At 34.7% G+C, this 13031-nt stretch overlaps 1 protein-coding gene across 1 annotated transcript; it reads right to left on the reverse strand.

The window, feature by feature from the left end:
* Positions 1-618: 618 nt before the first annotated feature.
* LOC149966309 (exportin-6-like) lies at positions 619-10430 on the reverse strand. Its single transcript, XM_090152790.1, has 23 exons — positions 10213-10430; positions 10027-10070; positions 9874-9964; positions 9691-9803; positions 9412-9609; positions 9069-9354; positions 8778-8998; positions 8402-8619; positions 8199-8325; positions 8040-8137; positions 7871-7979; positions 7708-7800; positions 6539-6870; positions 6178-6475; positions 5926-6115; positions 5386-5541; positions 5211-5325; positions 5087-5146; positions 4914-5025; positions 4672-4830; positions 4459-4557; positions 4157-4387; positions 619-2314 (listed from the first exon to the last, which is right to left on the reverse strand). The coding sequence occupies exons 2-23, from the start codon at positions 10027-10029 to the stop codon at positions 2213-2215; spliced, it is 3411 nt and encodes a 1136-aa protein (XP_090008916.1). The 5' UTR covers positions 10030-10070; positions 10213-10430; the 3' UTR covers positions 619-2212.
* Between the last annotated feature and the right edge of the window lie 2601 nt (positions 10431-13031).

Genomic DNA, 13031 nt, shown 5'->3' on the forward strand with positions numbered 1-13031 from the left:
CCAAGATGGGCTAGACGCGCCAAGATGGGCTAGACGCGCCAAGATGGGCTAGACGCGCCGAGATTATGCTAGACGCGCCGAGATTATGCTAGACGCGCCGAGATTATGCTAGACGCGCCGAGATTATGCTAGACGCGTCGTGATTAAGCTAGACGCGTCGTGATTAAGCTAGACGCGTCGTGATTAAGCTAGACGCGTCGTGATTAAGCTAGACGCGTCGTGATTAAGCTAGACGCGTCGTGATTAAGCTAGACGCGGCGCGATGAGCTAGACGCGAAGAGATGAGCTAGACGCGTCGAGATTATGCTAGACGCGGCGCGATTCAGCTAGACGCGCCAAGATTATGCTAGACGCGCCGAGATAACTAGGATAATTACAAACAATTAAGCTAGGTGCAATTATTAGGCTAGATAAGATTAAATATATTACAGCAAAAAGTATGCTTATTCAGTATTGTATAAAGTATCTGTAAAAAGAACTGAATATAGCTTTAAAAATCATAATTAATAATTATATAATTGAAGTTTAAAAAAAATTTAAGTACAAAAGTTTTTTACACAACTTAGGGGTGGTGAAAAATTTGTTTTAACAAGAAAAATCTCGGGAAGTTATATTTTTTCAATAAAAATTAAGCTCGCTGAAACCAAGTTTCGACTTTGATGAAAAATTATCAAACAAATTTTCTACAATCTTTTTTTTTATATATATAATATGTACAATAGCGAATTATTTTATATATTTACTAAGTCTTTATATATCGCTATATATAAATTAAAGAATATAGCGGAAGACCCAACTATTTACATTACAGAGAAAAAAACTTATCAATTACTTTAAATTAAAAAAAATACATTTGTCTTTAAACTTAATTTTATAGGGCAATTTAACTTGTACTTCTTACAAATTTTAGTTTACAGCAAAACATCTTAAGTCGCAGAAAAATACCGTTAAATGGTTGCTTAAATTAGGGGTTGTGGTCGAGAACTTCTAAATATTGGACAACACTAAGTACCACTTTCTATGTCGTTTCAAGGGAAAAGAACCTTGGTGGACCCACAGACCACCTACCCCAAGAAGGACTTGCATCAACCTCGAAAAAAAGTGTCTCGAAAGTTATGGCTTTTTTTACAGAAAACAAAAATAGCGCGTGAAAATCATTTATTTTACGAAATTAAAATAAAACTGGTAGTGCACGAGCCAACTTCTACAATATATTTTTATTGTCGTGCGTGCTTGTCTTTGTACGTTTAAAACTGCCTCTACTTGCCGTGAGATGGCGCGCGCTTCAAAAGGGGCGCATCATATTAACATATAAAAAAGGAAATTACTACCAGCAATACATGTCCCTCTTAGGGTCGGTGGTCTGTGGTGGGCCAGAGGTTTGTTGATTGATAATAGTAAGAAGTAACCAAAACTGAAGCAAAGTTATGATTCTTTTTGGTTACTTCTACAAGGTTACCATCTAAAAATGATGCATTTTAAGAGTGATTTTTTAAAATGAAGGAAAATATAGGGTAATTTCCGTTGAAATTACTGTAAATGTTAGAGCACATGCATTTAGAAGGGTATTTGTTTTAACAATTGCAGCAAGCGATAATTTCTTATAGGATCGAAAAAACATCAAGACATTGAAAATACTTAAAAAAAATTATAAATATGATCAAAAAATATCCATACTTCTCACTGCTATCTATCAACAAACTCTTTCATTTGTATTGCTTTAAAACTATTAAGAATCAAGCTAAAAGTTTAAACCAATCATGTAATATCACTTTCTTATATGGAAGATTTTGAGAATACAATAGCTGCTAAATATCAATAACAATTTTGATAAATTAATTGTATTTATAAATTTAAACTGTGGTCCTCCAAATTCAAAAAGAATTAACCGGCGTATATAAACTTTAATTTATGGTATAAATTTTTATTTAATTATAGCAACACTTAGGCTCTTAACATGCGCCGAAGAATTTTTCAATGTTTCCACTTAAGTCACCAAAAATCAGTTCAAATTGGCACTTTAACGTAGTCTCGCGATAATAGGCACTTCTTATATCAATTTTAAATAGTTATCGTTAAACCGCTCATTTCCTTGTTTTATTGAAAATCGCCACTGTGTTTCATTTATGAACAATTTTTTATCCAAATTTTACCAACCACGCATAGCACTAATTATTCCATCAACTTTTTTCGTAAAACACCACAATCTGGGCTATAGTCTTACGGATCCAGCTGGTAAGCTATTGTTGCACACTTGGTAATACCGCAAATCGTTTACCAGCCTACGGATGCTTTGCGTAAATGACGGCAAATCCTGGGAGCAAAAAAAAACAAAAACAAAGGGTAAAGAAAAGTTTCAAAAGTGTAAAAATTATTATATTTTTCAAAAGTAGACAATTTAACCTTGGACAAATAAACTACTGGACTGAATCACACGCAAAACCCCATTCTTGAAATGGAATTGCCAGCCAGTGCTTCTACCGAGATAATTGCTAAAGTTTTCTATCCGAATACAAAGCACATGCGTAAAAACTTTAGATGCCGAACTAACGCCATTCACTTATTATATTGCACACATGTTTAGGCCTAATATTTGTTAGGAAATATTTCCAGTCCAGATTCGGGTCCAGTAGTTTATTTGTTTAAGATAGAACTGAATTAAGAGTTTCAAAGAAAATTTAGCTCACAGAATAGGCTTTGTTTTGTGCGTTAATTAAAACCATAAGTCTATAATATTTTAAAAAGTGGTTTTTATTTTATAGGATTTTCAGAGCTCAAAATGGAGCAGAACACCATTCCATTTCGAAAAAGTTTTTCCTCATATCGTTCTGGTTCGTAAAGATTATTTTTTAATGCACAGCTCCCGTTTTTCAGAATAATCGGAAGCTTTGAAACACGTCCATTTCGAGCACTGGAGATTATGATTTTTAATTATTTTCAATTAATAGGTCTTTTATTGTGTAACTTAAGTGGTTTTAACTTATATTTATTTCTTTATACGCAAGTAGCCATCATAATTCCTTTATAATTTTTTTGCCTATAAAAGTATTTGCAAATTATTATTTTTTAAATCATTCAATTTGAATCAGACTACCATGATCAACGTCGAAAAGTTAAAAGATTGCCTGCGAGGTTATATTAAAGAGCATTTAAAATTTATCTACATAGATAAACTATACTTTAGTTACTGACTAGCAGGGTAGGTATTTTACTTCTGAGCCTCTTTGTTGGTCAGGTGATTTACAAAAATGATAATTATTAGGCATGTGCGAGTACTCGGCTCAAAGCTCGAAAAGTCTTGGTTGAAAAGCTTAAAAAGGGTTCGAGCCTCCAAACGAGGCCTAGGCTTAACTTTTGAGTATTCAAAACTATTATTATTATCAACGCACTACTTGCGATCTTTTAAAAATGGCGGGAAAAACTACTAAGAAAGTACCCTTTGGTCCCGCCTTAAGATGTCTTATTGGGTGATACAAGTCCTAGTTGTTTCTGATTGGTCACTGATTTTAAATGTAGAAAACAAAACCAAAACCATAAGTTACATAACAGTAGGCCAAAACTATTCCCTCGCTTTGGGACGAAAAAGTACACCTTTTACCCCAAACTACCTTGCTGTTTCCTAAAAATTACTCCAGAACTAGCGAATAGTTTTCGCCTATAGGGTGCCCTAGCTGTTTATTGTCAGTTGTTTGGAGGTTCATCAGTCCACTAATTTCTTGTTGTATTCAATTGTATGGCCAATTATTAATTTAGACTTCACAAATATGGCTTAAAATAAACGTAAAACCTCGGGCAGTTTTGAAAAATATTTTAACTTAATAAACCTAATTATTCAGAGCCTTTTTAAGCTAAATCTATGGAGTACTCAAAACCACCGTTTATAGAGCTAAGCCTAATTATTCGGGTACATGAAACCCCCTTTTTAAGCTAAGCCTAATAATTCGAGTACTGAAAACAACTTTTTAAGGTAAGCCTAAAAGCTCAAAAGTTCAATACTCGAAAAGTGAAATTTTTCATACTCGAAGCTCGGCTCGAAACCAAAAAATCAAGGCTCACACATACCTAATAATTGAGTCAAAATGCGACATAAGCATTATTTTTTCCAATTGTGGAAGCATTATAAATTAAATGACCAAATGACACTTTAAAGACTTACCATTTCCAATTTGAAGTTTCTTACTAAGATAGTGCGTTGATTATCATCCAAACCTTCACACACGCACAGAAACTGAGGCAGAAAAACACTGTAAAAGTTCTCAAAGTCAACAGAGGCCATGTTGTAGATAGTGATGCTAATTTCTTCTTGAAGTAAATCATGTGTCCGACACACCAAAGTTTGTAACAGAACATTCAGGAACTGATTCAACATGTAGCTTTTAAACAAACCCTGCACTCAAAAAAAAACAACAAAATGAAGTTGTTTCTGTAAGTAAACATTTAAAATGAAATGGAACACACCTTGTGATAAAGTTTCCATTTATCGTTGAGATTCTCTAATGCTTTTAAGTTATGACGATAAACGTTTATATCCGGTTGTAAGAAAGACTGGCCATAAGCCTAAATGAAACAATTTACAAATACAATCACTACATTTACATAATCACGTTACTTTTACATATACCCAAATTATAAATATTAACATCAATCTAAGGTAAGAAAAACTGTAATTACCTGCATAATTTTGGTTAATTCTTCCCCATTTTCGACCATTTCATTACCAGATTGCCCTAACGTATCAAGAACTCGATTTTTGAAGAAATGTTTCCAATTATGAAGCATTAATTGATACAAAAGCTCAAAAAGTGGCAATTTAACTTCGGGAGATGAACGCTGTATTTTTGAAACAGAAATAAAATATAATGAATCGCTACTCATTTGCATACAAGATAGAAATTAATCGAACTTTATCATACCTCCGCTATTATGGGGTAAATGTGGTTCATACAAAAAGTAATTGTGTTGGGTAGAAATGTCTTAAAAGCCGAGCATGGTTCTTGAACTACTTGTTGTAGCAACTTAAGAAATCTACAAAAATATTACATTCATTAAACTTCTATCTTATAAATAACTTTAAATAGAAATTTACTTTTCTACGAGTCGTGCACCAGCGCTTCCTTCATGTAAAATACACTGAACAAGCTGATCCCTGTAAAATTAAAATATTAAACTGGTAACAATAAAAAATAAATCATTACAATTAATTATCGTACCGTGTAAAAAGGTTTAAAAAATTCTGTACAGTTTGCTCAGCAAACTGAACTCCCATTTGGCCCCGAAAAACATCGAAAAGTGCCAGGAAAAATTCCATTATTACCTCCCCAATGTCTAAAATGGAACAGCATTGGTTAAAATTTGTTGAAAGGGTGTTTAAAATTGTATGTTTACCGGGTTGACTAAGATAAATAGGAAACAGAGTAACTATGTAGTAAACAACTTCTTGAATGGGTTGATAAGCTATCTGTTTTGTCCGGACAGTTGCCTCTTGCAAGTTTATGATTAGGTCCGTTAAAACACACATTGTCCATTTCATTATTGGTTTGGCTAAAACGAAAAAAAAAAAGCAAATCCTAATGGGCAAAGAGGTTATTATATTAAGGCAAAGACTTGCAAAGGCTTAAAAAATATGAGAAAAGGCTTAAAAAATATGAGAAAAGGCTTACAAAATATGAGCAAAGGCTTACAAAATATGAGCAAAGGCTTACAAAATATGAGCAAAGGCTTACAAAATATGAGCAAAGGCTTACAAAATATGAGCAAAGGCTTACAAAATATGAGCAAAGGCTTACAAAATATGAGCAAAGGCTTACAAAATATGAGCAAAGGCTTACAAAATATGAGCAAAGGCTTACAAAATATGAGCAAAGGCTTACAAAATATGAGCAAAGGCTTAAGTAACATGGGGCAAAGGCTATACATAGGGTTTACCTTGATCTTGTATCTCCTTATGGTCCCGCAGACCAGCTGTGGAACACACTCTTGTCATAGGGGCTGAGAGCGAAAGAATAAATATTTTGTAATGGTCGGAACGTTTTGCCCATTCTTGATCTGAATCAGAGACATTAGGCCATGGAAGAAGAAGTATATTTTCAAGAGACCTATATGCTAGAAGCTGAGCCTAGTAATAAACAAAGCATATGTAACAGCAAAATTAAGAAAAAAAACCTCCCATGTATTTACCTCTAAAGGCATACTATGAAGATCTCCCCTCGATGAAGATTCAAACAACTGATGTACAGGTTCCAAATTAAATAAAAAGGAAGGTCGGACGGTGGCCGTTAAGGAAAGGAACAAATGGGCTGCACTGTGGCGTATTTTCTCTGGAGTTTGATTGGCGAGATTAGGAACTGTAGCTTCAACTAAGGACGTAATGGATGTCGAAAATTCCTCTTTCTGGTGATTATTTTGTAGCGTTTCGCAATAATACTGGAATAACCAATGGCAGAAGGCTTTGATTGTAGCTAATGTTTGGGCATGACTAAAAATTTTTATAAAATTGTAATTTAGTTTAATACAAGAAAATACAGTCAAGTTAACTTACACTTCAATAAAATCTGCTTTGAGAACGGAATTGGCAGCAGTTTCAACTTCGTAAAGTTTCATTTTGTTGCTATACGAAGCAACATGGCATAGCCTTTTTAGCGTATCATGTATTGTGGTGAAATTTTTAAAGAATTCTTCGCCTATAAATAAATTGGCAAGCCTCCCGATTCCTTGTAATATGGAAGAAAGGTCTCTTAAGGAGCAATGAAGTCTTCTGCACTCGTTCTCAGCCGTCACTCTTAAATGACGATGTTCCAATTTGTTCTCATTGTTGCTGACAAAGTTCTCCAACCCCAAATAAATTTCCAAATTGGATTGGAAAACAGAAAACTACAAGAGTAACATTGTTATATGAAATCATCGAATATGCACTTCTACAATGACTAAAATTAGGCATGTGAGAGCCTTGATTTCTAGGTTTTGAGCCGAGCTTCGAGTATGAAAATTTTCACTTTTTCAAGTATCAAGCCGAGCTTTCGAACTTTTAGGCTTAGCTTAAAAAGTGGTTTCAAGTACTCGAATAATTAGGTTTAGCTTAAAAATGGGGTTTCAGGTACTCAAATAATTAGGCTTAGTTAAAACAGGGGTTTTAAATACTCGAATAATTAGGTTTAGCTCTATAAAGGGGGGTTTCGAGTACTCAATAATAGATTTAGCTTAAGAAGGCTCTGAATAATTGGGTTTATTAAGTTAAACATTTTTTAAAAATAAAGAATGTTTACTGCCCGAGGTTTTACGTTCATTTTAGGCCATATTTGTGAAGTCTTAATTAATAACTGGTCATACAAGTTATTACAACAAGAAAATAGTGGACTGATGAACCGAAAAACAACTGACAATAAACAGCTAGGGCACCCTATGTTATGTAACTTATGGTTTTGGTTTAGTTTTCTAATAATAATAGTTTTGAGTACCAAAAACTAAGCCTAGGACTCAATTTGAGGCTCGACAATTTTTGAGCTTTTCAGATTAAGGCGGCTGCACACATAAAGCTCGCAAGCGAATTTTGAGCGTGCACGCATGTGTTGTTTCAAAAACCAAGCTCGTGCACGAGCAAGTTAAGAGTGTGCGAAACTAGGATTTTTTCTAATTTCATGTCGCATTGCTTGCTTCGCGTCTCACGTGTGCCGCCGTCTTAAGGCCTAACTAAAATAAATTAAATTTTACCAAAATTCCAAATGTTTCTAATGGCATTAATTCCGCAACTTTCGCAATAGTTTCTAAGGAATGACGTAAGAACCTTTGCCATTCAGTTTCTGACTGTAAGAACAATTTTTTAGATGGATGAGGTTTGGTTCCTTTATCTAAAATTAATAACAACTGAACTTACATCATCATCTAAACTCTCATCATCAAGTTCTTCTAGACTAGTTTGATTAAACTTAAACTGCATTTTGGTTAAAATCTCCGTAACGAGTAGGTGTAAAGCATGCTTATACCTACATAATTAAAGAAAATATGATTAAAAAATTGGAAGTACAAAATACTGATAAATTTACCTTTCAACAATGTTATTTCTATTCTTGGATTGACTTGATAGATATTCTAGGAACGTACCCCAAATTTCTAAGCACGAGTAAAAACCATGCTGCGTAGGCTGAAAAACGATTTAATAATTACAATCTACATTAAAGTGAAATGCCATTAAATTTTATTACTTGATGAAATGTGTAATGAAATAATAACTCTAGGAACTCCAAGATTGGAAACTGAGTATTATTTTCAAATCTCGGTAGATGACCATTTACAAATAACCGAAGAAAGTCCGTAAACTTTTCTATATAGCTATAAAACAATACAAGTTAGGTCAATTATTCTTATAAAAATAGTAGAACAAAAACTGGAAAAGAATAAAAAATACTTTTCATCTAGAGACGCCAGTGAATTGGTACAGTTTGAGCTAGCAGATGCGCCACAAGACGAGGATGGAAGATCCTTCGTCACCCTCTGCAGAAGATGGAATGTGTACTGAAACATTTGAAGCATGAAATCTTCAAACTCAGCTGGAACGCAATTTTTTGACATGATTTCGTTGATACAGCCCATGGCTAATATCCCAAGTTGAGATTTATTCGTTACCTGAAAGAAAAATTAACAATACTCATGAAATACCAACGGATCCCTTTCAGAGATACTATTTTTGGATTACACATTGAAATGCACTATTCAAGTTAGCAACCAAAATAGCATAAGCCGTTTACCAGTCTGAGTTAAATGGTCTATTGAAAGATATTTACTTCGTGATGAGTTGCTACTGGATCACATCCAAAACTGGCAAAATGAAACACCGTTGTTAAGAGAGCCGGAGTTAAACTCGTGGACAGTGAAATCCAACTAAATAATTGGGCCAATGTATTCAAAGCTTGTACGCAAAGTTGGTGCGATTCTTGATCGAGAGGTGGTAAAGCTTCGAAAGGGCTTTTATTCGATGATTTGAACATGCTATGCAGAAAATCACCTTTTGAAAGAACACATTTAAATCTTATCATTTACGTTTTTACATTTTAAAGAGAAAAAAGGAAACTCACCAGTGTCAAGGGGAGAGGTACTAAACAGCGATAGTTGAGGAGAACCAATAGTTCCGTGAGTAGGAGAAGGAGGAGGCGTAGCGGTCACCAAATGCCGGTGTTTGTCAAGTATGTTTTCTAACAAACCTCCAATGATGTTTAAAACTGCAGGAACTTGATCAGAGAGTAGTTTCTGAAGTTCTTCTTTGCGGGAGTTTGATAAATTTTCCCGGGGAAACGCCAACTCTTCGGACGCAGTTTGAAGCAGCATTAGACCAAGAGATACGGTATCACTACTTTGTATTAACTAAATTATAACAAAAATTAGTACAATTTTGAAGATGATAAGCTTAGTTCCAAATACCTGTAATATATTTGTAAAAAAATCTGGATAAAAATGAGGCCAATCATTACGGCCAATATCAACGACTAACTTTCCCAATTTATTCCGTATAAAATTTGGCACTTGCTGGTGGTGAGTTAATAAAAATTTATATAATACAGTCCTAATTTCCGATTTTTCTTCACCAAGCATGCTTATCCATTGCTTGTTAATAAGAGTCTGCGTGTAACAAAATCAAAACATGCATTACAAACAAGGATTGATGTAAAATAAAATCTGTTTCTTTAAGGGTTAGCTTACTTCTAGAACTGTCAAACAGTACATCATCACAAATTCATTGTTAGTGTGCGATAGGAAGAATAAACAGTGTTTCCATGCACCTTGTTGTTGACTAAAATTATTCACTTGGTTTTCTGAAAATTATTGCCATCAAGATCACAGAAAAAAAACAAAATTAATTAAGTTCTAGTAAATAGTTCTAACCAATTTCTCTTTTGCGTTCATTTGACGTTCCTATTTCAAAGAACTCCGACATTAAGGCTTCTAGAGCCTTTAATAATTCTTCGTCGGATGCCTAAAAACATAAATTATCAATAATACAGCTTATTTAACAAGTGAAATGATTCTAAAACTTACCATTTTCACATTTACATCTGCTTTGGTGTAAAATGCACGAAATTCTGAAAGAATTATGAAACCTAATTTTATTATCAGACAATAAACCGGAGTTCATAATCTGTAATTTTCATAGATGGGATAGTTCGATTACTAAGGGAGAAAACTTGACACTTTTCAAGGCCAAGGCCTGATAATTTGTAATACCTTAAGCCTTGGTAGATCGTTGAAATATTCCGTTTAGTTAGCACATCAGAGGTTTGACATGGGTAATATTGATAAAAAAAATTACGTATGAATTAAGTTTAATAACTATAAGAATATTTAAGTGAAAAATTATTCTATTTTAACGCGAAATCATTGAAATATTAAGCAAAATGCAAAAACGATTTGAACAACGTAGCAACCACATGGATTCGAGTAATTTTTTGAAATTAATGCCACCGGTTCCCAAGAGATGGTGCCCAAAACATATACTGCCAGCGGTAAACTTTAAATTCTTTAACTACAACCACGGCCAACTTTGATCACGCGCTGTTTGCGCTACTACGGCCAACACATTCGTCGAAATTCCGCGAGCAAGGATTTTCCCCCTATAAACTGTACTATAATGTGTAGGAGTTCAGTGCCACGCTCGGTGGTTATATTGTCTTCAATGTAAAAACTATACTAAAAAAATAATCCGCTAGGGGCGCTGACGTCATACACATCTTTTGCTCATAGGTTAACACAGAAACCAGAGGTGGGCAAAAATAGTGAGCACTCGTTTTTGAAAATCCTGCAGTAATGAGCGAGCGCTTCAAATTCGAATTCCAGCTGCTCTTGTTCAGCGAGAGGGCTAAATTGAGCAGCCTCTGGGCGAGCGCCGAATAGTTCGCTCCGGCGTTGATGGCTGACGGCGCGCTGAGGGAGATTCCCCCCTCGACGGGTTAGTTCCCTCACTTTTAAGCGCTCACCGCGCGCTGAGCGAAATCTCCCGATCGTCGGAATAGCCCCCTCACTTTTAAGCGACGCGTTAGTACCCTCAGTAGAAAGCGCTGACGAAGCGTTGAGGGAAAATTACCGAGAGAAGGAATAGTTCGCTCAGATTTGAGCGCTAGCTACGCGCGGATTTTGATCACGGTGAGCGACGGTAAAGTTCGTTTACGCAAATCGCTCACAGCGCGGCGAGCAAAAATTTCAAAAATCAAACATTAAACTATTACTCGGCTATGGGTTTATTATTTACTTTTTTTATTAATAAAATGAAGGGTACTCTAAACGTCGGGAGTTAATGATATCTCCGATTGAATAAAATTCAAAGGTTCTTCCGAATTTATCCAACGATAAACTAGACTGCAAATATTCCGTTTAGTGTTAAAAGAGCTTTATTAAATATTAAAAGCCACAAATTATAACAATAGGCGCTGGTATACATTCTTTTGGTCTTGACAAACTTGGCAGGTGAAATGGGCTACGCGGTACGCGTTTCTTCATTTTTAGGGGATTGTGGCTCGCGCTACTTTAAAGGAAAATATTAGCGCGCTCTCAACTTAAATTAATGATCGGTACCATAAAAACAAGTGGACATTTACTAACCCCTAATCCAACTCATTTGTAAATCTCCAGAATTTAATAGACAGTTTTAGCAACTACCTACAGGGGCGGTGCCAGAAGATTCTTAGGTGTAGGCTAATAATGTTTATCATTTGTGGGCCCCCTGTTCCTCAATATTGGACTTATAATTCAATTTTGCAAATTCAGGTAATTTATTTATTATTTGATATTAGTGCGGTTTTTAAAATTTTACAGTATTAACTATCATCACATATTTTATTTGAATTTAAAAATCGACTTGATGTGGCCCCGTCAGATCGATTTGTGGGCCCCTATTTGAACACAAAAGTAGGCTATAGCTCGTGTTGCCTACCCCTAACGCCGCTCCTGACTACCTACACCGGGATTTTATTCACAGTGAACGACGACAGAGTTCGTTTACGGTAAATCGCGAAGAGCAAACATTTCAAAAATTAAACTTCACATTTGACGGTATGAACAAGTTAATAATAAGATTATTTTTAATGTATATGTAAAATATAATACAATATCTTTGCATATAACCATCTTCGATTTTGTCCATTGTTTATGACATCGACAAAAATAACCATATCATCAAATGATCAAGCTAATTGCGAAAATTCACGGTTTTTAAATAATAATTTTTTTCAGAAAAAAAGGGAGGGGTTGGAATTAATATAATGGCCAGCCTGTGCCAATATTAAAACTGTTTTAGTTCCAAATTGAGGTAACTCGATTTACGCGAATTTTATTTTTTGCCGTTTTTCAAACTTCCTTTACACTAAAAATATAAATATTACAAATAGCGGCCAATGTATAGTTACAAAGTTATCGATTATTTTCCATTTTTAAAAAGCATTACGTTATAATTTTTTTTCCAATTTAAATAATATTTTTTAGATACCTGGTTTTGAAACTAATAGCGTTCTTTTCGTTTTTATTTCACACCGAATTTTAGTAATAATAAAAATGTTTGAATAATTCTAATGTCTAGTTTGTGCGGGTAACAAAAATCAACAGTGAAGAAGCTGTCAACGATCACCGTCAAGCTCAGCATGTGGGGAGTGGGGACCCGCTGGCTGCCGGTGAGTATGAACAAGGAGGGAGGGGGTGGCATTACCAAGGTAACCTATTTAAAGTTACTATAGACAGTAGGCTATAATCACTATGCTGTAAACATCTGTGTCGCGCGAAAGCGATCCAAATGTAACGACTGACGATTACGATAAAAATTACATCATTCTTCCGAACTTCAAAAGGGCGTTATTTTATTTCTGGGGGGGGGGGATTTCTATTTGAACTTGTAATAACTTAAACACAAATATTTTCTTTACATTTTTCTGTTTTTATTGCTTACGATGTTACACTTTATATACAATATTGGAAGCATTTCAATATTTATTTAAATCTTCGCTCTTGCTTGATACCTACAAAGATTCTCAAAAAAAATTGTGTGGATCGTGTCATTT

Source organism: Leiobunum rupestre, chromosome 1 (assembly GCF_980474605.1).
Source record: "Leiobunum rupestre chromosome 1, qqLeiRupe1.1.hap1, whole genome shotgun sequence".
NCBI lineage: Eukaryota > Metazoa > Arthropoda > Arachnida > Opiliones > Sclerosomatidae > Leiobunum > Leiobunum rupestre.

Excerpts from the sequence above, each read along its gene's own strand:
- LOC149966309 (XM_090152790.1), bottom strand. Across the intron at positions 9,355-9,411 it reads TTTTTACAAATATATTACAG|TTAATACAAAGTAGTGATAC; the intron begins GTATTTGGAACT and ends GTTATAATTTAG. Across the intron at positions 8,999-9,068 it reads TACCTCTCCCCTTGACACTG|GTGATTTTCTGCATAGCATG; the intron begins GTGAGTTTCCTT and ends TTCTTTCAAAAG.